This window comes from Rhopalosiphum padi, chromosome 1 (genome assembly GCF_020882245.1).
Source record: "Rhopalosiphum padi isolate XX-2018 chromosome 1, ASM2088224v1, whole genome shotgun sequence".
Classification (NCBI taxonomy): Eukaryota; Metazoa; Arthropoda; class Insecta; order Hemiptera; family Aphididae; genus Rhopalosiphum; species Rhopalosiphum padi.
The window spans coordinates 4,482,843-4,502,624 of NC_083597.1; the positions used below are offsets into that span (position 1 = coordinate 4,482,843).

General features: G+C 30.3%; 1 protein-coding gene across 3 annotated transcripts in view; it reads right to left on the reverse strand.

Annotated features, from left to right (window-relative positions):
• Window positions 1-2,088: 2,088 nt before the first annotated feature.
• The window catches only part of LOC132917990 (uncharacterized), a 31,688-nt gene continuing 13,994 nt past the window's right edge, over window positions 2,089-19,782 (reverse strand). For 2 of the 3 annotated variants that reach the window (XM_060979022.1, XM_060979024.1), the window contains 2 exons: window positions 18,303-18,452; window positions 2,089-2,884 (listed from right to left, as the gene is read on the reverse strand). In XM_060979022.1, coding sequence (XP_060835005.1) covers window positions 2,465-2,884; window positions 18,303-18,452 — 570 coding nt within the window. In that variant the 3' untranslated portion in view covers window positions 2,089-2,464. The remainder of the gene's footprint in view (window positions 2,885-18,302; window positions 18,453-19,782) is intronic. The other variant, XM_060979023.1, reaches the window with a different exon arrangement.

Consider the following 19,782-nt stretch of genomic DNA (forward strand, 5'->3'; position numbering starts at 1 on the left):
GATTATATTTTGTTGTAAAGTATAAACACTATAAACTAACAAGACCTATGTAGTAACAACTAGTGATGTAATGCATTATTTATTTTGTAATGACACTTAAAAAATACTGTCGTTTATAAAAAAAATGTGCAAAATCATAATTTACATAGTAAATAAGACCATAATAGTACACTAGTACGATAGTACCTTGATGATTGATGACACTACAATCATAAGTAAAGTCCGGATTTATACTCGTATGTATTTAAAATTTTTAAATATGTATGCTAATATGCACTTAAAAAGCACAAAATATGGATTACAATTTTTTAAGCTATTTATTTATTGTTAAGTTATAAAATCAAAACATTATTGATATGTTTGTATGCAGAAAAACTTTGTTCCATATCAACGCTTGTTGTGTGTGCATAGGTATCTTTAAAAATATTTTTAATTTTTGTGTTAACAAATTTATATATAAAATTAAAACATTAAATCAAAACATTTAAACGTAATATTATGCAAAAACATGCGTTTTTTATGGAAAATATGCACTTATACCCAAAATATGCAAAATAAAAATTTGTAATATTATCCATTTAGTATGATTGATGAAAATCCATTTACTACATGTAATTGCTTATAAAAATATGAACATGCATTATATAAGTAAAATCCGGTTTTTAATCATAATTCATAAGTATTAATTCGTATACTCTAAAAATTCAAATAGGCAAACAAATGAATAATGAAAATGAAGTACGAATTTCGTAAACTATACCTTTTATTTCCGTTCGAAACATAGAGACGGTTAAGAACCGTTTGTCACAATACTGCCATCCAACCACATATCGTTTATTCACCAATTACTAACAGAGAAGGAAATACAAAAAAAGGGACCTTTAACCACCCTCAAATAAACCTATAAACTATTTACTATACGTCTATACCATTAACCATACCTATGTGTATAGTTAAGAAAAACAGTATATAGTTATAAATTACAATTAGTATATACCTAAACTATTATAAATATAAATATATATTCGTATATATTAAATAGTTCCTTTAGTGTTTAGTAGCGTGTAATTGTCTCTTACGGAACTTTGTCACTTATAAGTTGTAATGTATTTTTATAAAAAAAAAATGTTAGACACTATACACAAGTTAATGTGTGCTTACCATAATAATTCGTGTTAAAATAAAGGTAACTTTTAGTTGGACCACAAATTAGTACTTATAGTGTCTGCTATAATAATATACTAACCAACTATAATAAATTATTGTTTGACATTAAATATATAAAAATGTTAATAAAACAATTATCCGTTTATAAGACCAGTATTGCACATTTACACTGAGTAATACTATTATAGTGTAATAATATAATTTATAATATACCTATATATCATAGGTCTTAGAGCTCGTCATACTATAAATTATAATTTATATAGGTCAAGTCAAGTCGTCATTATGGCATGGCACAATTATTATTATGTTATAATGACGTTATCGTCGTATAATTTTTTAGACAAGTTTGGTTTTATTTGGACAATTAGTTGTAAATAATAATTAATAATCTTCTCTAATATAATATTATTGTATACATAAAAAGTAATTATTGTAATTATATTATAATTTATCACGAATATGAGTAAAATAATGTCGTTGTTGTGATGTAATAATGATCGTCTTCCATTATAATAGCCCCGATAATGTAATTTTAAATTTAATAGTTCGTTTATTGTTCAATACAATTTATTGTTTAATAATAGTATCAAGTCAGCTGTCTTGCCTATATTATAGCAGTTATAGCACCCATTTTGTTTCTAATAACATAAACACAAAACTAGAGAGGATCAAAAATAAAATTATAATTTATGAAAATATGTTATTAAAATGTTTTAGTTACCAAAAGTATACCTACTTGTGGTAAGACTGAGTCTATCTTTACCTTTATTAGATTATTTGAGACCATAAATTCGGCGTGAATTTATTGGGTTCTATAAATTAAAAAAAAATCACACCGACAGAGTATATGGCCTGAGTAAATTAAAATACAAAAAATTAATATTATTATCAATCAAAATATTAAAAAAAAACAATCTGTTCATCGTTATCATTCGTGATATTTATAAAAATATATGCAATTTATTATGTTTTAATATGATTCGTAATGTAGTAGTAAAAATAATAATAATTCATTTTAAAATCATACATAATACGTCATGACCGCAGAACGCTCGTGTAATAATCGAAAATACAAACAAAAGTAGGTATATAATAATACCATTAAGTACTCCAATGCCCTTTTACACGTCACGGGCGATCGTTAAACAGTGCAGTACATAAATCGTATCGCGGAGGTACAAAAAAAAAAAAAAAAATATATAATAGGTATATTTATAATATGATATATTATGTACAGACTTAAAAAAAGTAAATAAATTAATAATTCATGTTCGCATCCCTCGGGGACCGGCAACTACGTGACCGAACCGGATGTCTTGGGCCACTTGTTATGCTTGGACGAACCGCATCTGCGGTGTCTGATGCACGGCAGCGGCGTTACAGGTGTCTGTCTGTCGACGGTGGAGGCAGAAGAGTCGTCGTTGTCGTCGCCATCGTCGTCGTCGGCAACGACCGCCGCGGAGACAGCCGATGATGACCACCGCTGGTGCAGCTCGGTCTGGTCTTGAACCATTTTCCGACTGATGTGCAGCCAGTCCTTTAGGAATCTATAGTAGATGGTTAGCACGCCCCAGTCCTGGATCATCATGGTCGTGTGGTCGGGATTCGGGTCCCATCCCGGGCCACCGACGATCACGGCCCGCGGCCCGTCTGGTATCTTCCTGTTGTGCCACGTGCTTAGGCTTACCATCGCCGCCTCCACCTCGCACAACACCTACGAAAAAAAAAAATTACCACTGTAATATAATTGTAAAACCGTTACATTTTTTAAAAACATTTTTCAGAGTAAAATGGCAATGACGGACACGTAATAATTATGAGTTATGATTTATAATATGGTTTGTGAAGATAATATTTTGCGCGTAAAATGAATGGAAAACTGCGTGACAGGAGACACGGAAATAAAAGTAATACTGATAATCAAGACGTAACATGCACGACTCTTGCAAACATGTCTAATCTAGAAATATAAGAATTTCTAATGAAATAGATCTCGGAGTGGGAAGTAAGTACATAATGGACCTTTAAAGTAGGATTGTACGAGTGTCACCTTTTCTAAAAATTAAAATTAAAACTATTATATTATGCGAAAATAATTTTGTCATGGTTGTTCTCATTCTGTCAGCGATTTTAACGCCCGATTTTTAGAGGACCGCTCGAAACTTTTTTAAGAGAATATCTAAAGCACACTCCGTTTTACCAATGTACAACAAATAGTACGTATTTTATGTACAGATTACTATATTTTGTTTTGTGATTTTTAAGTACATGATCACATGTATTTATTGTAATTCGTGTGTAAAAAGCTAAGAACTCAATGTAAAATATGTGATAAAAAATGTTAATTAACACATCGCGTGTTCACTAGGTTCATGATAATATTATATTTTATAATAGAAGGATCAAATTGAGAGTGGTTATTATATTTCAAAACTATTTTTGTATACTATTATAATTTAACTTCAAGTAAATAACGGGTATTGCACTAACACTACTAACATTGGATCGTCTGGATCACTTGTTATAATCATTACTTTCTCAAATATTTTTAATGTTGCCTATTTAAAACCCCTTAATAATCAAATTTTAGACGTCTGATAATATTGTTGATGAAAAATCTGATAACCTTTATGACAACTTTGGTAAATAATAAATAATTGATTACCAAAACTTATAAATATTTTTTCTGACATTCTGATTACCTACTTACTTAAAAATGAGATCTACCATCACTAATTTTGTGGTGGAGTATAAAATATAGTATTTTATCTACAAAACATATTATATGAATTTGATAAAAAAGAAAAAAATGAAAAACAAAGAGTGAAACTCAAAACTTAACAAAACCTAGAAAAATAAGAAAATTGTCTTTGTAGTGTAGTTACGACAATAAATTCGTATCTATCTTCGCAGTTCTAAGCACATGGTCAGATACTTTTATTAATCAGAAGTACAAATAATAATTTAAGATAGTGTACAGTGATGTACGTGGAATCGTCGTTAACATACATAAATAATAATAATAATTAGGACTAGGATTTGTATGCAATAAAAAATTGTAAAATATGCATTTTATTTACTAAAATATGCAAAAATATGTATTTAAATTGTTATAAGATAAACACAAAAATATAGTTACAAAAAAAATATTTATTTATTAAAATACATCAGTGATTGGCTGTTTGTCTTAATATAATATAATTGAGAAATAAAATAAAATAATTTGGAAATAAAATTTATAATTCACATTTAATAGTGGAAATATTTTTAATTTTATGTTTGAAAAATTGGAAAATTTATGTTTGACAAAAAAACCATGTTTTATACTTTAATCAGCAGGACTAGAATTAAATACGAAATATAAATATTAAATATTAATTATATTATAAATATTAATTACGAAATATACTATAAAACATGCATTTTTCGCAATAATATTCATTTTATTCAATATATGCAATAATACGCATTTTATCCAAAATATGCAAAAACATGCTAAATAAAAACCACCATTTACATACCATACAAAACGTCCGCGATCGAATTTTACCAATTTATTATCACCGTACAAAGTGTCCGCGATATGCAACTCAAACAATAGATATAGTACTAACTGTCCGTTTACTAACTTATCGGTATATGTTAAAATAGTTTATTATATGGTTGCATTCAAAAATGGAATTAATGTACCATAAAAATGTCGGGACACAATTTGGAAGAGATTTGTAATATAATACTATTAGACATTAGTCACTCAATGTCAGCATGTACAGCATGTGCTGTAAATGAAAATTTTTGCGGAAAATAATAACGATATTTTTTTCGTTCGCGCCGTGTTAAATTAAGAAATCAATTGTATGAGATTATTAAATGTATCATTATTTTGCCTTTTACGATTTTATTTGGTCTACTATGCGCGTTAACAGTGGACATCAATACGATACGGCGTGTACAATGGAACTTAATTAACGAGATGTAAATATGTATTCACGACGAATAGGCAATAAACATTATATTGTGTAGGTACCTACAATAATAATTAAATAATATTATAACGACCTCTTGACGCACAGCCGTTATCTCATCGCACCTACGCAAAACATTCCAATCGTCGTCTGGGACTCGTAATCGTCGTCAAGGTTGTTCAGCGAGTGTTTTATTCATATTTACCCGTTTATTTTATTTTATTTATTTTACCCAACAACCCTTCGTGGGATCTCGGCGACCGCCACCACACATAATATTATTACGACATAGGCATAATAACATCACCGATGGCCCGTCCGATATGCGCGTAATCGACGTTTATGATCTCCGAAACGATTATTCTGTGCGCCTATATATTATTATGTTTTATAGCGAATACGTCGTTTTTACTTTTTATCACGATAATATTAATATGATATACCTACTCGATGTCGACGACGATAATGTTATAAATTATAGTGTAATTTTGTAATACTAACCGCGCGATTATTAACTATTTTATAATGAAATTGTATAGGTATCTACATAATATTATATTGTTTTCGAAGGCGTGTGCGCAGTGTACAATAATGATAACGTAACCCGGGACATTTGCCTTCGATTTTATTTTAGTCGTTACTAGGAATAAAATATAAATTGACAATTATTATTGCTCACGACGACATGGCAATAGTTTAATCGTATCTATAAATTTTCAGTTTTATAAGTTATTATCTGTACAATATCATAAAAAACGCATAATCATAATGTGTATATACTTAGAAAAAAAGATTAAATATGTCAACTAAGGTTTAATAAGAAAGAGATCTACGAAATACGCTCAATTATCATTTAATGATTGATGAGCAGATAATTGTTATGCGGTTACATTGTTATACAAAATATTACAGAAAGAATGTATAATATTCAAATATCTCAAACTTTCAAACCTATACCATAAAATATAAAATGTTGATGTAGGTAATATTTTAACCTTGCACTGCAATATTTATTATCTCCAAAGGTCATAGATTCAATGGATGCATTAAAAAAAAATTTAAGACACCTAAGATGAACAAATTTGAATAACAATTGAGATTATATTTTGTTTTGTTAACGGTGGCACCTATTACAACCGTTGTACACAGCAAATTTTAATCATTTAATAAGGATTAAATTGAAAAAAAATTCACTTGAGTAAAACTTGTAATATTAGTGTTGTAGATATAATATCATTATATCAAACTATCAAACAATACTCATAACAATATTGTGCTATAAGTGATGTAATACAATACATTCGATATGCACAATATAATATAATAATTATAATACAACACTTCTCTGTTTTATACATGAAACAGAATAAAAAAGGAAAATATTATAACAACAATCATACATTATATTTTAATAATTTCTCTTATTAATTTTTCAGAAGCAAACTACAAACACGATAATACAGTTAGAAAACACACACAAGAACGTCGCAAAAACCTTTCATTGTGTTATATTATTACGACCAAAACATATTAATATTCCTATTACAGCGATTCGATTTTAAATTTATATAAATTAAACGAATAATATTTTGTTCGCAATTCATTATTCGTATTCTAATTAAAAACGGACGATCATCATCGAATAATAGGTAAGTATTTTATTTCATTTATTTTTTTGTATTACGCGAATAGTACGTTGAACACTATGTATTAAATATAATAAATAGGTAGTACGTATATTATACGTTATTACCATGGTTTGTGGGTTTCGGGCGCATAATAGATACATAGTTATATAGTTTAGCAGTATAGCGTTATTTTTATTGCCACGACATAATAACACGCCGTGGGGTCGAGTTAAATATTTTAAAAATGAATATGTACTTCGTTTGCCGAGAGAACACAACTGTTCGGCGTGTGACGTTCAAAACTCGTCTGACTGCGTGGAGTGTGTTCATTTAGACGCACAAACAAGTTCTGTTCTCTCAGCAAACGGAGTACGTGTATCAGGATGACCACGATATATTTCATTCGTATATGGTATAATATGAATATTATACTCGTACATTATGTTATTATTTCCGGTCAACAAAATTTCACCTATATGCGCTTGCACTGCAATGCATTACCTATTTTACTCGTATGCGGTCATAATAATAAATAGGTAGGATACGTTTCGAATCGATTAAGAATTTGTAGGTACACAATATTAAATACGGCTAATAGAAGGTTAATCTCTACATTTATCGATTTTAGATTAGACAAGCGTGGCCGACTGTTGTACTCCCCCACAGACATTGTCACGTTTTGTCGAGTATAGATATAGCTTTTTTCGCGTGTTTATATAATATATATATAATTAGACAATATATTATATTAATATGCGTAATAATTATGTATCTATAATAGTATGATATTACGTACCAATGTATTGAATACGATTTATTCTTCAGTGTATTGTTTTCGGATTTGAGTTCATTAGACACTTTTTTAGATTTTCTTTCAATGAATATTTTTAAATGTTTGAGATTAAGGTAGTGTAAATTCTTATTTTGTTTCATACAATATCTTTGTTTAGTTTTATTCATCATCACAGTGATTGGTAACACATTCTTATACTAACGAAACTCGATCGAGATCTAAGGATGTAATTTAAAAAAGTCAGACTTATCTCCTTTATTTTATATTTGTATATACATGTCTATTGACCCAAGTAAAATTCTCAAGTAGGTATATATTATACGGGTCGTAATGCAAATAAAGTGGTTATATTTATATTTTGAAATATACGTTCATACAAGGAATCTATAAGCAGATAATAAGGTTAGATGAAAAAGGTCGCGGTTACAGACAACCCAATAAATTAAAAAATATAGATGTTAATTATTACTTGTTCAGAAGTCATTAGCCGACAAATCCTTTGATAACTTCTCCTACTCCAATAATGTAACGGCGGTCATAGACTCCAGAATAATATTCAATGAACGCGTGTACCATATACAATCGTAAATATAATATTTGTGTGGTACGAGATAGAAATATGTAATAATAATACCTAATAATACGCCCCTGAAGTTGAAGTCGTGTGATCGGAACCCGTCTTCGGGCGTAATGATGATATACGAACGCGTTTGAAACAGCGGCGGCAGTGGCGTGCAGTGGCGTGCAGTGGCGCGCACGTCGTTTAGAAGCGGCCCGTAAAATTTGTCGTACCTACCCGACGTATGCCGTGGGGCAGTGGTTTTCGGCGGGGTAATAAATTTACGATTGTCTCTGTCGGCCCGCAGAGCGTGTCACAAAACATGGTAGGGGGCGAGGCGAGGGTGAGAGCGTATACGCGCGAGAGGGTGTGTGCGATGGGGCGGGAAAAAAACAGTGTTATACACACACGCACACTACACGCATACCGCGTGGCGCATCTTGGCTTTAACAGTATAATAATAATTTCGAGTTGAATAGATAAAAACTGCCGAGTTATGTACATTGATTGCCCTTAGCGCCCCGCTGAGGTATAACCAACGTCAATGGAGACCGCACGGAAACATTCACGCCTTTATTATTGCGGTGATTTATTCGCGGGGGACGTCTGTGCGAAACATCTGCCTATATCGCGCGTATATAATAATATTGGTCTTTATATTTTTCTGTCTGCATACAGATATACATGTATAAATAGGTATGATATTATACCGGTGTAGGTCAACTCATCGACGCGCACCCGTACGAACTTATGTATATACATGCGTATAATACATACCTATAATATGTACAATGTATATTATATACATGTTATCGCATGCATATATATATAGATAACATATGCAGCTCTTTCATACTTGCGAACACTGCACATACGATAACTACACGGAGCCGCTATATAATAATGTCCTCTTTCTCTTTTGGTTTGTATTACCGCGTTCAACACGTATATACTTACGGTGTAAGTACGTGGTTTATTATAATGCACAATATTGCCGGAAGGCGCGGAAAGACCACACTATGCATTATAGTATATATAGCGATTATTGTCTGCGAGTAAAACTTGAGTTGTTGCTATAAGCACTCGTGACTTTTTCACCCACACCCGGCAAGTCAGCTCGATACTAAACATATAAACACTAAACTATACGCTCACTATAGGTGCCCTTTTAAGAATATTATTCCTGTTTGTAGCTCTTATAATCTATAATATTGTCATGCCGGTTCAGTGTTAGCGCAAACAATTGTACACAGTGAAACACACATAGCTTATAGAAAAAAAAATAATATTTACTAAAAGAAATATTTGAATATTTTTATAGTTTTTAAAAATATTAATTTTATAAGTTGTCATTGTTTATGTAATTTGACTACCGCGTATGAAGTGCAGTTTAATTTACAACACAATCGTACAAATATAAATATTGGTTATGTGTGTCATATATTTTTTTTTATTTAACATAATCCTCAGTTACAGTGATTATTTGGATAATATATATATATATATTATATTTATTTAAATATACTCATATATTTCATAAAAAAAGATAGATAGTTGCGAAAGTTTAGAATTGTATGTTTCCTGATGGGTACATGCGTGTCACTCAGTACAAATATGTTTATGTGGATGGGATGTCCAATTTTGCCATTAAAAAAACATTTGTGTGGTATTTTTGTTCGCTTAATTCTAAGTTTCGTGATATATTACACCAAACTATCTGAACAATTCGAGCAGAGAGGACTAATAATGATAATCATGTTTGGTTTCGTAAATTTTATAATGGAACTGGAATTAAACATCATTGTTGATACCATGTAACTGCGTTCTCTTTTTTATTAATATTAGTTTACTATCATCTCTGAATATGACGATTTGACAAAGAAATTACTGTATGGATATAATTGCACTTTAGGTGGTCATTTATGTTAAAGTTATTGGAATGTTTTGATTTTGATTTTTTAAAGTTATTATTTTAGAGATCATGAATAGGTATTAGGTATATAATATTTGTTATGCATTATAAATGAATAGTGATAGAACGTGTAAAATCTGAAAGTGCCACACTGGCAAGGGAGTATTTTGGTGGGGTGGCCATATTATTGCGCCGCGGTAGAGTATAATAATAATATTATAATACAATAGTAGTAATAAATAATAATAATGTAATATATAAATGGAGTTCGCTGATTGTTTGCAGATATTAAAGTGCGTAGTTATATCTGGTGAACATAACATTTTGTGCTCTTCTACTGTCTAAAATTATACGGTTTTAAAATGTTTTAACTATAATAATAATATTAATATATTATGAGCTAAGGTCTATGACACATAATTTTAGTGAATGACGTAGTAGACGGCAAAGACGATATACCACGTGCATTTTTATAACTGTTGCTCCAGGCGAATTAAAATATATTGTTTAATACGAATCAGTAACAAATTTTAAAATGTTTTTATTTTTATTTCATTTTATTTTTAGAACTTATTATGTTTCTGCTACTTTATTTATATTCTAAATATTTTCGCGTAAATGTAGCTATCAGGTATTCGAATAAGATATATTTATTCAATATTGAGCAAGAATTTAAAAAAAAATTATGTTTCATGGCCTTTTCCAAAATTTTGTCTTTCAGACGGTATAATTTTAGTAATTTTACATATTGATAAGAAGTCACTTAAAATATTTTTACAAAACTAAATAAATAAAAAATAATTTAAAATATGATTTTGTTATTGTGCTCCCTGCTTGCAGTAAAACGTGGAAAAAGCGATTTAGAGTTTTTTTATGTGGAACGCCCACGATTTTTTTTATCCGTTTTACGTCACTGTCGGTTTGTTTTTGAGAAAAATACATCAGATCCGCCTATATTATTATATTATTATAATGATATTTAATAATATGTGCGTATACAAGGCGGGAACGCAGTTTGATTTAGTCACGCTCTGCCCGCCCGCCCACAGCACACTATAATAATAATATAATGATGTCCGTGATAAATAGCTTTCCGCAAATTCGTTCGGAAATTTTACCTGACCGAGAATAATACACATTACACGCTATAAATTCGAATTAAGTAATTGTCCAATGACCAAACCACAATAATAATATATTATAATATAGGTTTTATTGATGGTTTGAAGATCGCTCGAACAATATTATTATTATTATTATTATAAAACCGAATGAACATAATGTCATATGCCATGCGTGTCAAAAGATCTAGTCCGGATGAATGGACCTGCAGCCAACTGTAGGGCATATTTATAGTATATATATATATATATTGTGTTTATAATGTTTATATTATGTATAATACAAAGGTATGATACGTTTAGTTAAAAATGTGCGTATAATGAAACCGCAATGAAATGTCGACGTGCTCACGTTTATACACTTTCTCGGTTTGAATAGATATTTGGGTAGCTATTGCTATTGGCACGCATTCATGTGTGCGGTAGATCCGAGATTACTGGAAATATAATCCGTTAACGGGTAAAATGTTATGTTTACAGTTTTCACGTGAATAATATACGAGTATATTCAATATTAAAGTATGGGTACCTACCTAATAAATACATCAAAATACAATATCGGTTAAGTGACTCACCGAGTATACTTGCCTTAATTTTTTCTTTAACAATCAATTTATTTCAATTATGATTCTTGAAACTTTTAAGTAGGTAAACTTAATGCCAATATATTCTTTATTATAATATATTTTCTATATTTCTTAGATATTGTTAAACTATTTGAGGAGTGTCCTGTGATAATATCAACTTGGTCTTTTTCAAATAAGAATTACACATTTTTTTCTTGTAAATTGCGAAACATAATTTTTAAATAGATTAAAATATTTAAATCGAAATTTTTATTTTTGAATCTTTTATTTTTTATTCTAAGATCTAAAGATAATTGGTCAATGATAATAGGTTCGAAAGATATGGGAGCTATGGTGATTTAAATATTACAGTAATTATTTAATATTACATATATTCTATATTTTTCTAAAAATCATTTTCAAGAATTGTAATCTTTATTATTATGTGTAATGCGTATACATTACAAAATACAATACAAAACTATATACAAATACTATGTACATAAAAATTGTTGGTTTTGTATTTATAAAAAATAAATTTGTACACAGCATTTAATTGTACAAGATTATGTTAATCACTAAAAATATGTTCTTTAAGTATACTTAAAAATTCCAAAAATCAGAATTGAATAAATGCATTAAAAGAAAAAATAGGCACATGCTTGTTGACTAAACTTTGTGTATTGTACAAAAATCCGACAAAGAGTAATTTTATGGGAAGTCCCTCTTCCAAAAATTGGTTTTTAAAAGTTAGTTTCGAGTTTAAAAGTAGCCATCACGTTTATGGATCATGAGTCATGGCTTATGAGATCGAATCTTACGACGTTTTTATTTCATAACTAAACCAAACAAATATAGTTCTAGACATTAATATTTAATAAATATTTTAAGTTTGAATTGTGGGTTTTCTAAATGACGAAATCGAAATATCGAATCGAAGCGTCATTGTTATGTAATTATTGGTGTAATTATTACTATAACATAGTACTGTACGATTGAGCAGAAATATATAATTATAAAATCGATTTATATATTTTTTAACCTTGAAAAAATATTTAAGCGATTAACTAGACAAAAACGAAATAACTGAGCATACAGATATTTAGAATAGAGTTAATAAATTAGCTGCTTTTCTACAACAGCAATTGTTTAAAACACATGTTCAATCATGCAGTCAATTTGATATTCAACAGTTATTATTTCTGTACAATGTGATGTTTATTCTTTGATCGCATACCAATGAATATTATCGTCTTGGGTAAAAAAAAAACCCATATGTCATTGGAAAGGTTTCTACAGCTACGGCATTGATTGGGATTTGGAATGAATTATATTTATTACCTATATGATAACAAACGAAAAAGTGCGATAAAATGCGTCATATAACGAGAAAATTGATCGAATTAAGGCTGTACTGCAGCGCGACAACGTAGTAATTTCCAGAGATAAAAATCAGAAGGTACTGCGTGTGTTCATGGTTTGTGAGACGACCATAACACATTTTACGGATTAGAGATGAAGTCGTACTACACGATGCAGATGAATGCGGCGGATAAAAAAAAGTTTAAAAATTAACAGAAACGAATAGCTGATATATTCTGATAATTTGCACGCAAATTATTGCGTAGAGGTCATCGTTGTAGTACTTGCGAGTCCTCGCAATTACTATCAGTGCGATCGTTTGTCGTAACACGTCATGGAAAATTGGAAACGATCTACCGTCTATACTCTATACCATAAATAGCCGCATAAGCGCAACTATAGAGGTGAAAATTATGTTTCTTATGATGCTTTATCATGGCGAACGGACGTAATATACTAAAATGGATAGGAACCCATGTAGAGAGTGACATATTACACACACATAATCCTTCGCGTAAAGCGCTACAGAATGGAAGAGATTAATAATGGAGAGTTAAATTTTAAATAAGAGTTTGAGTGTTTATCGGTTATTGCGATCACATAATACCTATACACTATTTCTTCTATTTCTGGAAAATCTAGGATGTATCTAATTGAAAAGTTGCCGTGACATATTTTATACAAGACACAATAGATAGTATGGAATTTTACTAATGCAGACTAATTGATATTATTTTATCTTAGATACGATATCAATGATGTATGCATACCTTAACTTGGTGTTCGTTTGCAGTAGCCGTGAAGACAGAATTGAGTTTATCGAAAAATCAATTACCGATGAATATCAAAGTTTAATTGAATTAGGATTTACGATACGCGTATTTAACCTACAATTTATTTTATTGAAATTGTACAAGTGTATTTTTCTCACAAATCTAATAATATATGTTTATAAAATATATCGGTGTATTTGAATATTGGGTATATCTTAAGTTACTCTATCTATCTATAAATATATAAACAAATATTTCTTTATTTGTCCTATAAAGACTCAAAAAAATATTGGACTGTTTTCATTAAAAATTATATTAATAGATACTTTGAGACTCAGAAGGTGATTATCGCTTTTTTTCACTCCCTATTAGTTACTACAGGATGGTACCCACATGAATATAGTTTTGGCTTGCGAAAATCAAAAATTTATTCGTTATACAGGGTTAACAGGAGTCTTTTATCATGAAACACTCATTTTTTTAAAAAGTATTTATGTTTTTAAAAACATTTTTCTACATAGTTTCAAGTTGTTAAAAAACATATTTTTGTTATTTATATTTATTAAGTTTTTTACTTTTTTGAATGACAACAGTTTTAAATTCATATTCCAGAGCAGAATATTTTTCTGAATATTTTGATACATAAAAATTGAATTTAGGGCGAGTAGTTTATGAGTTATAAGTATTTAAAGTTTTGTTGCGCGAAGCGGAGTGGTACGGAGTAACCCCACAAAATGTTTGTCCACTATTCCGTTTGTCAAAACTTTAAATACGCATAACTCATAAACTACTAGCCCTAAATTCGATTTTTATATATCAAAATACTCAGAAAAATATTTTGATTTGGAATATGAAATTAAAACTTTATGTTGTCATTCAAAAAAGTAAATACTTAAAAAAATATTAGGATAAAAAATATTTGAAAATATAATTTTTTAATAAAAACGTTGTTTTTTAACAACTTGAAACTATGTAGAAAAATGTTTTAAAAAACATAAATACTTTTTAAAAAAATGAGTGTTTCATGATAAAAGAATCACCTTGTATATTAGGTACTCGTAAAAATGATTTATTACTATTAGTATTTATTTATAATTAGTTGAAATATGGTATATACATTTTTTCCTAATTTATTTAAGAAAAAAAAAATCTTGTAATGAAAAACTTTTGATAACAATATCACAATGGTTATTTATATTATTTGTTTTCTTAATTCTGAATATATTTTATTATTGATTTAAACACATTAAGATGAATACCAATCTTAACTATATTGGATTTAGGTCGACTATATAAGCATTAGTCGAATTTGTCTCCAGTTTTTCGTGTTTATATCTTTCGATACGTCCAGAGTTATCTTAAATTGAAAATTCATACAATTAATCATTGTGATATTGTGTCTGTACTGCGTATTTTAATAGAAGAAAAACGGTAAACAATAGAAACGTAAATTAGTTTTTATTTCGGTGAAGTTGAATAAAATATATTTTACAATTTTTTTAGTAAACCGATATAGTTATCCGTGATCCGGGATAAACAAGCACGTCTTTATCCTAACTACATAATCACCGAGACGCGTCACATCTCTAGCTTACTTAAAATTGTCAAGTATAAGTACGAGGTACACCTTAACCGGCTTAACCTATCTCTGTGGTTCCCATATATTACTATGTACTATGTATAGGTATTACAATTTATTTAATGCAGCCGGACGAGTACCATACTCGACTGACAATTATTATCCGTGGCGTGTGGGCGTGTGTTTACTCGTGTAAATAATATAGTACCTACCTAAATACACGCTACCTATAATAAGTTTATTAAGTACACAACACGGATATTACAATATTGTATCGCGGCTCGAAGGGTTGGAAAGGAAAATAAATAACAGCACACCGCACACCCATTATGATATATAGGTATTATATGATAAGGGATAAGAACGGAACACCGTCGTAGTCTGAAGTGGACGCGCGGGTAATATAGTGTCACCGGTATACGCAGGTACCAGTCGTGTCGATCGATCCCTTTGATTGGAACGTTAAAACTGACAAGGTACCTGCATATGAGTGTGTATATAGTCATAAATCGGGTACTAATCGACCTTTTTCACTTACTACGCACATACCTATACGTACAATATATTATATTGTACTGCGTGTTAAAATATAATATTATATGCGTCACGAAAACGAGAGCCGTTTGCAGGAGTCTTCGGGAGTCGGCGACTGGGGGTGGACATTATATTATTATCGGACGTTCGGGATCTCTTTGCAGCGCGCGAGACCTATAACCGCGACGGTCGGTCCGACAGCGCACCCGCGCAGACTCTCTCTCTCTCTCTCTCACACACACACACACTATTCACGCCGTTTAAACACGTCTAACACGTCTCGCGGACTCGCGAAGCACACAAACACACACACACGTGAGATTTTATGTACACAAAAAACGCCACACCGTTCCCGCGTCAAGTTTCGTTTTCTTCACGAACCGATCCCTCGTATATAAATGGTAATAATATGTAAGTATCGCGGTTGCCGACGCGTCATAAATATAATACCTAAATAATGTGTATATACAGGGCGATTCGCCGCCGCGAGCGTGTTCACCCCCTTTTATTTTTTGATATTTATTAATAGTGCAGCTGTTCAAAATCTGATAGTTGGAATTTTCAAATATACCTCACGACCGTGTTTACAAATTTTTGAAATATTTTTGTAGATATTTAACTGTGCATATTAAAGATAAAAGGTTCGTGACAATGGCTTTGGAAGATGGAGACTATGGGGGCTTAAACATTTTAGTCTATAATAATCTATCAGCACTTATTATTTATAAAAATAGTCAAAAAGTAAGTGTAATATATATTAAATTGAATGTTACATTTAACTTATATTTTTTTTAAATAATTTTTAAGAATATTTTATCATTAATATAAACATTTTAATAATTGATAAACACTCGTTTGAATTTCGAATTCGGAACATCAATATTCTTGAAAATATTATTCTCTAAATAATTTACAGTAAAAATGGAAGGTTCTCTTTCGAAAAACAGGAGTTTGTATTACTAAAACATGTCATTATTTAAGTAATAAACAAAATCTCGAGAATTATTCGAAAACATTGCGTTTAAGTATATTTAAAAATTCCAAAAATTAAAATCCGAATAAATCCAATATTAATCGAAAAAATGGAGTTGACTGTGCTTAGCAAATCACCCTGTATAAATGCGTGGACTAAATTACAATCGCGGCGTACACACCGTAGTGCAGTGACAGGTCGGACAAACGGAAGCCCCGCACTGCTGCAGCAGCCCCCAAACAATCTCATTGTCCGACACCGCCGGCAGAAGAGCCCGCTGCACGTCGATACTTATATTATATATACACGTATAATATGTTATACTTGAGTGTGTGTGTGTGTGTTTTTTTTGAGAGCATTATAAAGAACACGTGTTCCGCCGGCAGTCGTCGCGAGCCCGGCGGGTGGTGAAGCGGCGTATAGGTACGACGTTTTTCATATTATTATAATATTATTATATTCGTATATTCTATGCACGTATAAATAATACCAAAATCGCCGACTCGCTTTTAGTAAATGTGTCTACATAGTATAGGTAGTTGTAGTTACCAGCAGTAGTCTGCCAAGTACTTACACTCATTTACTTATATATATATAAGTATAATATATTATTATACTCTTTAGTGCGGAAAACGCTATAAACGAACCGTCTCGTCCGCCGTCGCTATTGCAGTTCAAGTCTGGTGCACCGCGGTGCAACAGTCGTTTATATATATAGACACTGTCGGACTTAGTCAAATTTTATATAATAATACACTCACACCTTCCACTCGTGAACACCTCTTACAATATAAGGTCGCCGCGAAAGGCGTGTGGCGTTGACGGGGTGCGTTCGTCAATCGCGTATAGGTTGTATATAAATATAATATATAATATGTATATATGTGTGACAGCACATAGTTATAATATGTATATTATGTACGCGTGTATGCCAGGTGCTACGTAGGAGGTCCTTGATCAGCGAACTATTGTCTGCAGCGCCACCACGCGCCGCTGTACGATGTACATCATATATAATATGTGTATCATTTGTGTCGATTTTATTGTCGCGTACCGGACACGGTGGCTTACGAGTTTATTACGTATCATAATAGGTAAGTTTATATACGTCGTATATAAATATATTATATGGTATAATAATATCGTTTAATGTATCCGCGTCGCACCGAAAGGATTTTGCTTTTGAGACGAACGATCGAATATCATATTATTGCCCGACTGGTGATAAAATTCAAATCTCCTGTATGTGCGTATACGTATGGGATTCTGGTGCGCCAAGATTCCCCCCCCACAATGCTCAATATTATTATGACGTGCTTTTATTAACTACGTGTGTTCGATGTTCAATTTAAATGATTATAACTCACTGCGATAAGATGTTTGGATAGATCGTCTAACATTAGTTTTCTTATTGTGTAATTGGATATAAAATGTGTTTCGCTGAACTGTCGCATTTGTTCGAGCGTTACTGAAAAATTGTGCAATGAATCCCGTAGCACAGGCAAAAGTATAAACACCTAGAACAATATAACACTATACATTAAAATTGAAAAAAAAATTTTGTTTAGTTAATGTAAAATTGTATATTTCATAATATTACGTATTTATTATTATTGTTATTTGTTCATTATAAATATATTTCACAATCTGTAAATAAGTTCTTACAATAAGCGAAAGTTATGTGCGTATTGAATGGTTTGTGGAAAGACCCATCCAATGATGAAACTTCATGGTTTTTTTATTTTAATTTAAAAATGTACATTTTATGACAAAATCTCAGGAACATTATAATGCAGATAATAATGTGATGAATTTGAGTTGACGATTAAGAAAATATTATATACTATTCAAAATCGTATAAATGATAATTTGTGTAGATATATGTGAATAAAATCAATAAATATATTTTAATAAAATTCGATAAGTAATTTATTAATTTTACGATTAGGTATTTTTTTATATTTAATTAATTTAATTACATAATGTTTAATGTATAAGGTACGTAATATTACTATATAATTTTTTTTTTTAAAAAACCATTTAGAATATTTATTTATATTTTCGAAATATCTTTAAAAAAAATTCAATACCTAATTACTTAACATTTTTTGAAATTCGATGACGTTTCTTCGTCGCATCGACAGTTATTAAGTAGAGCAAAAATGGCATTTTGTAAACGATGCGTAACACGCGTTACGACAGCATACCTATATATATTGTATATACTTTATAATAGGTTTGTGTTTTGTTTACATTAGCTATTATTTATTAATATATGGATCATTCCACAGACCCAACGATTCCCAACCTTTTTATATCTACGTACGACATACACATTTTGAAAATGTTCAAGTACCACAACTCCTAAAAAATGAGTACGTTGTTTTACATAAACACGAAGCATTTTATTATTGAAACTACATAATTATTAAAATATAAGCATTGAATAAACAAAGCTAATATTATATATGTCAGTTTTTATTATTATTTATTATTATAATAACTATAAATAATTTAATAAGACAGTTGATGCATTTATTGAATGGATAAAGACGTCAATATATCACATTATATTTTGGTAAATTTAAGTCATAAATTGTCTTCTGTGTTCAATTTATTTCTATATTTATTTTTCATTTATAATAAGTAGGAAAATATTTTTTCACATAGATATGTAGACACTAAAGGCATTAGAAATTTAAAAATGTGTGTAGACAATTCCGAGCATTCTTTTTTTCACTTTCAGCCAAAAATTTGATGTATTCTTGGTTTTGAAAGCGCTCTTTAGGACAGAGTCTCTGCAGTGAGGCCAATGAATGATTGTTGTGCTAAAATAGCTTCATCAAT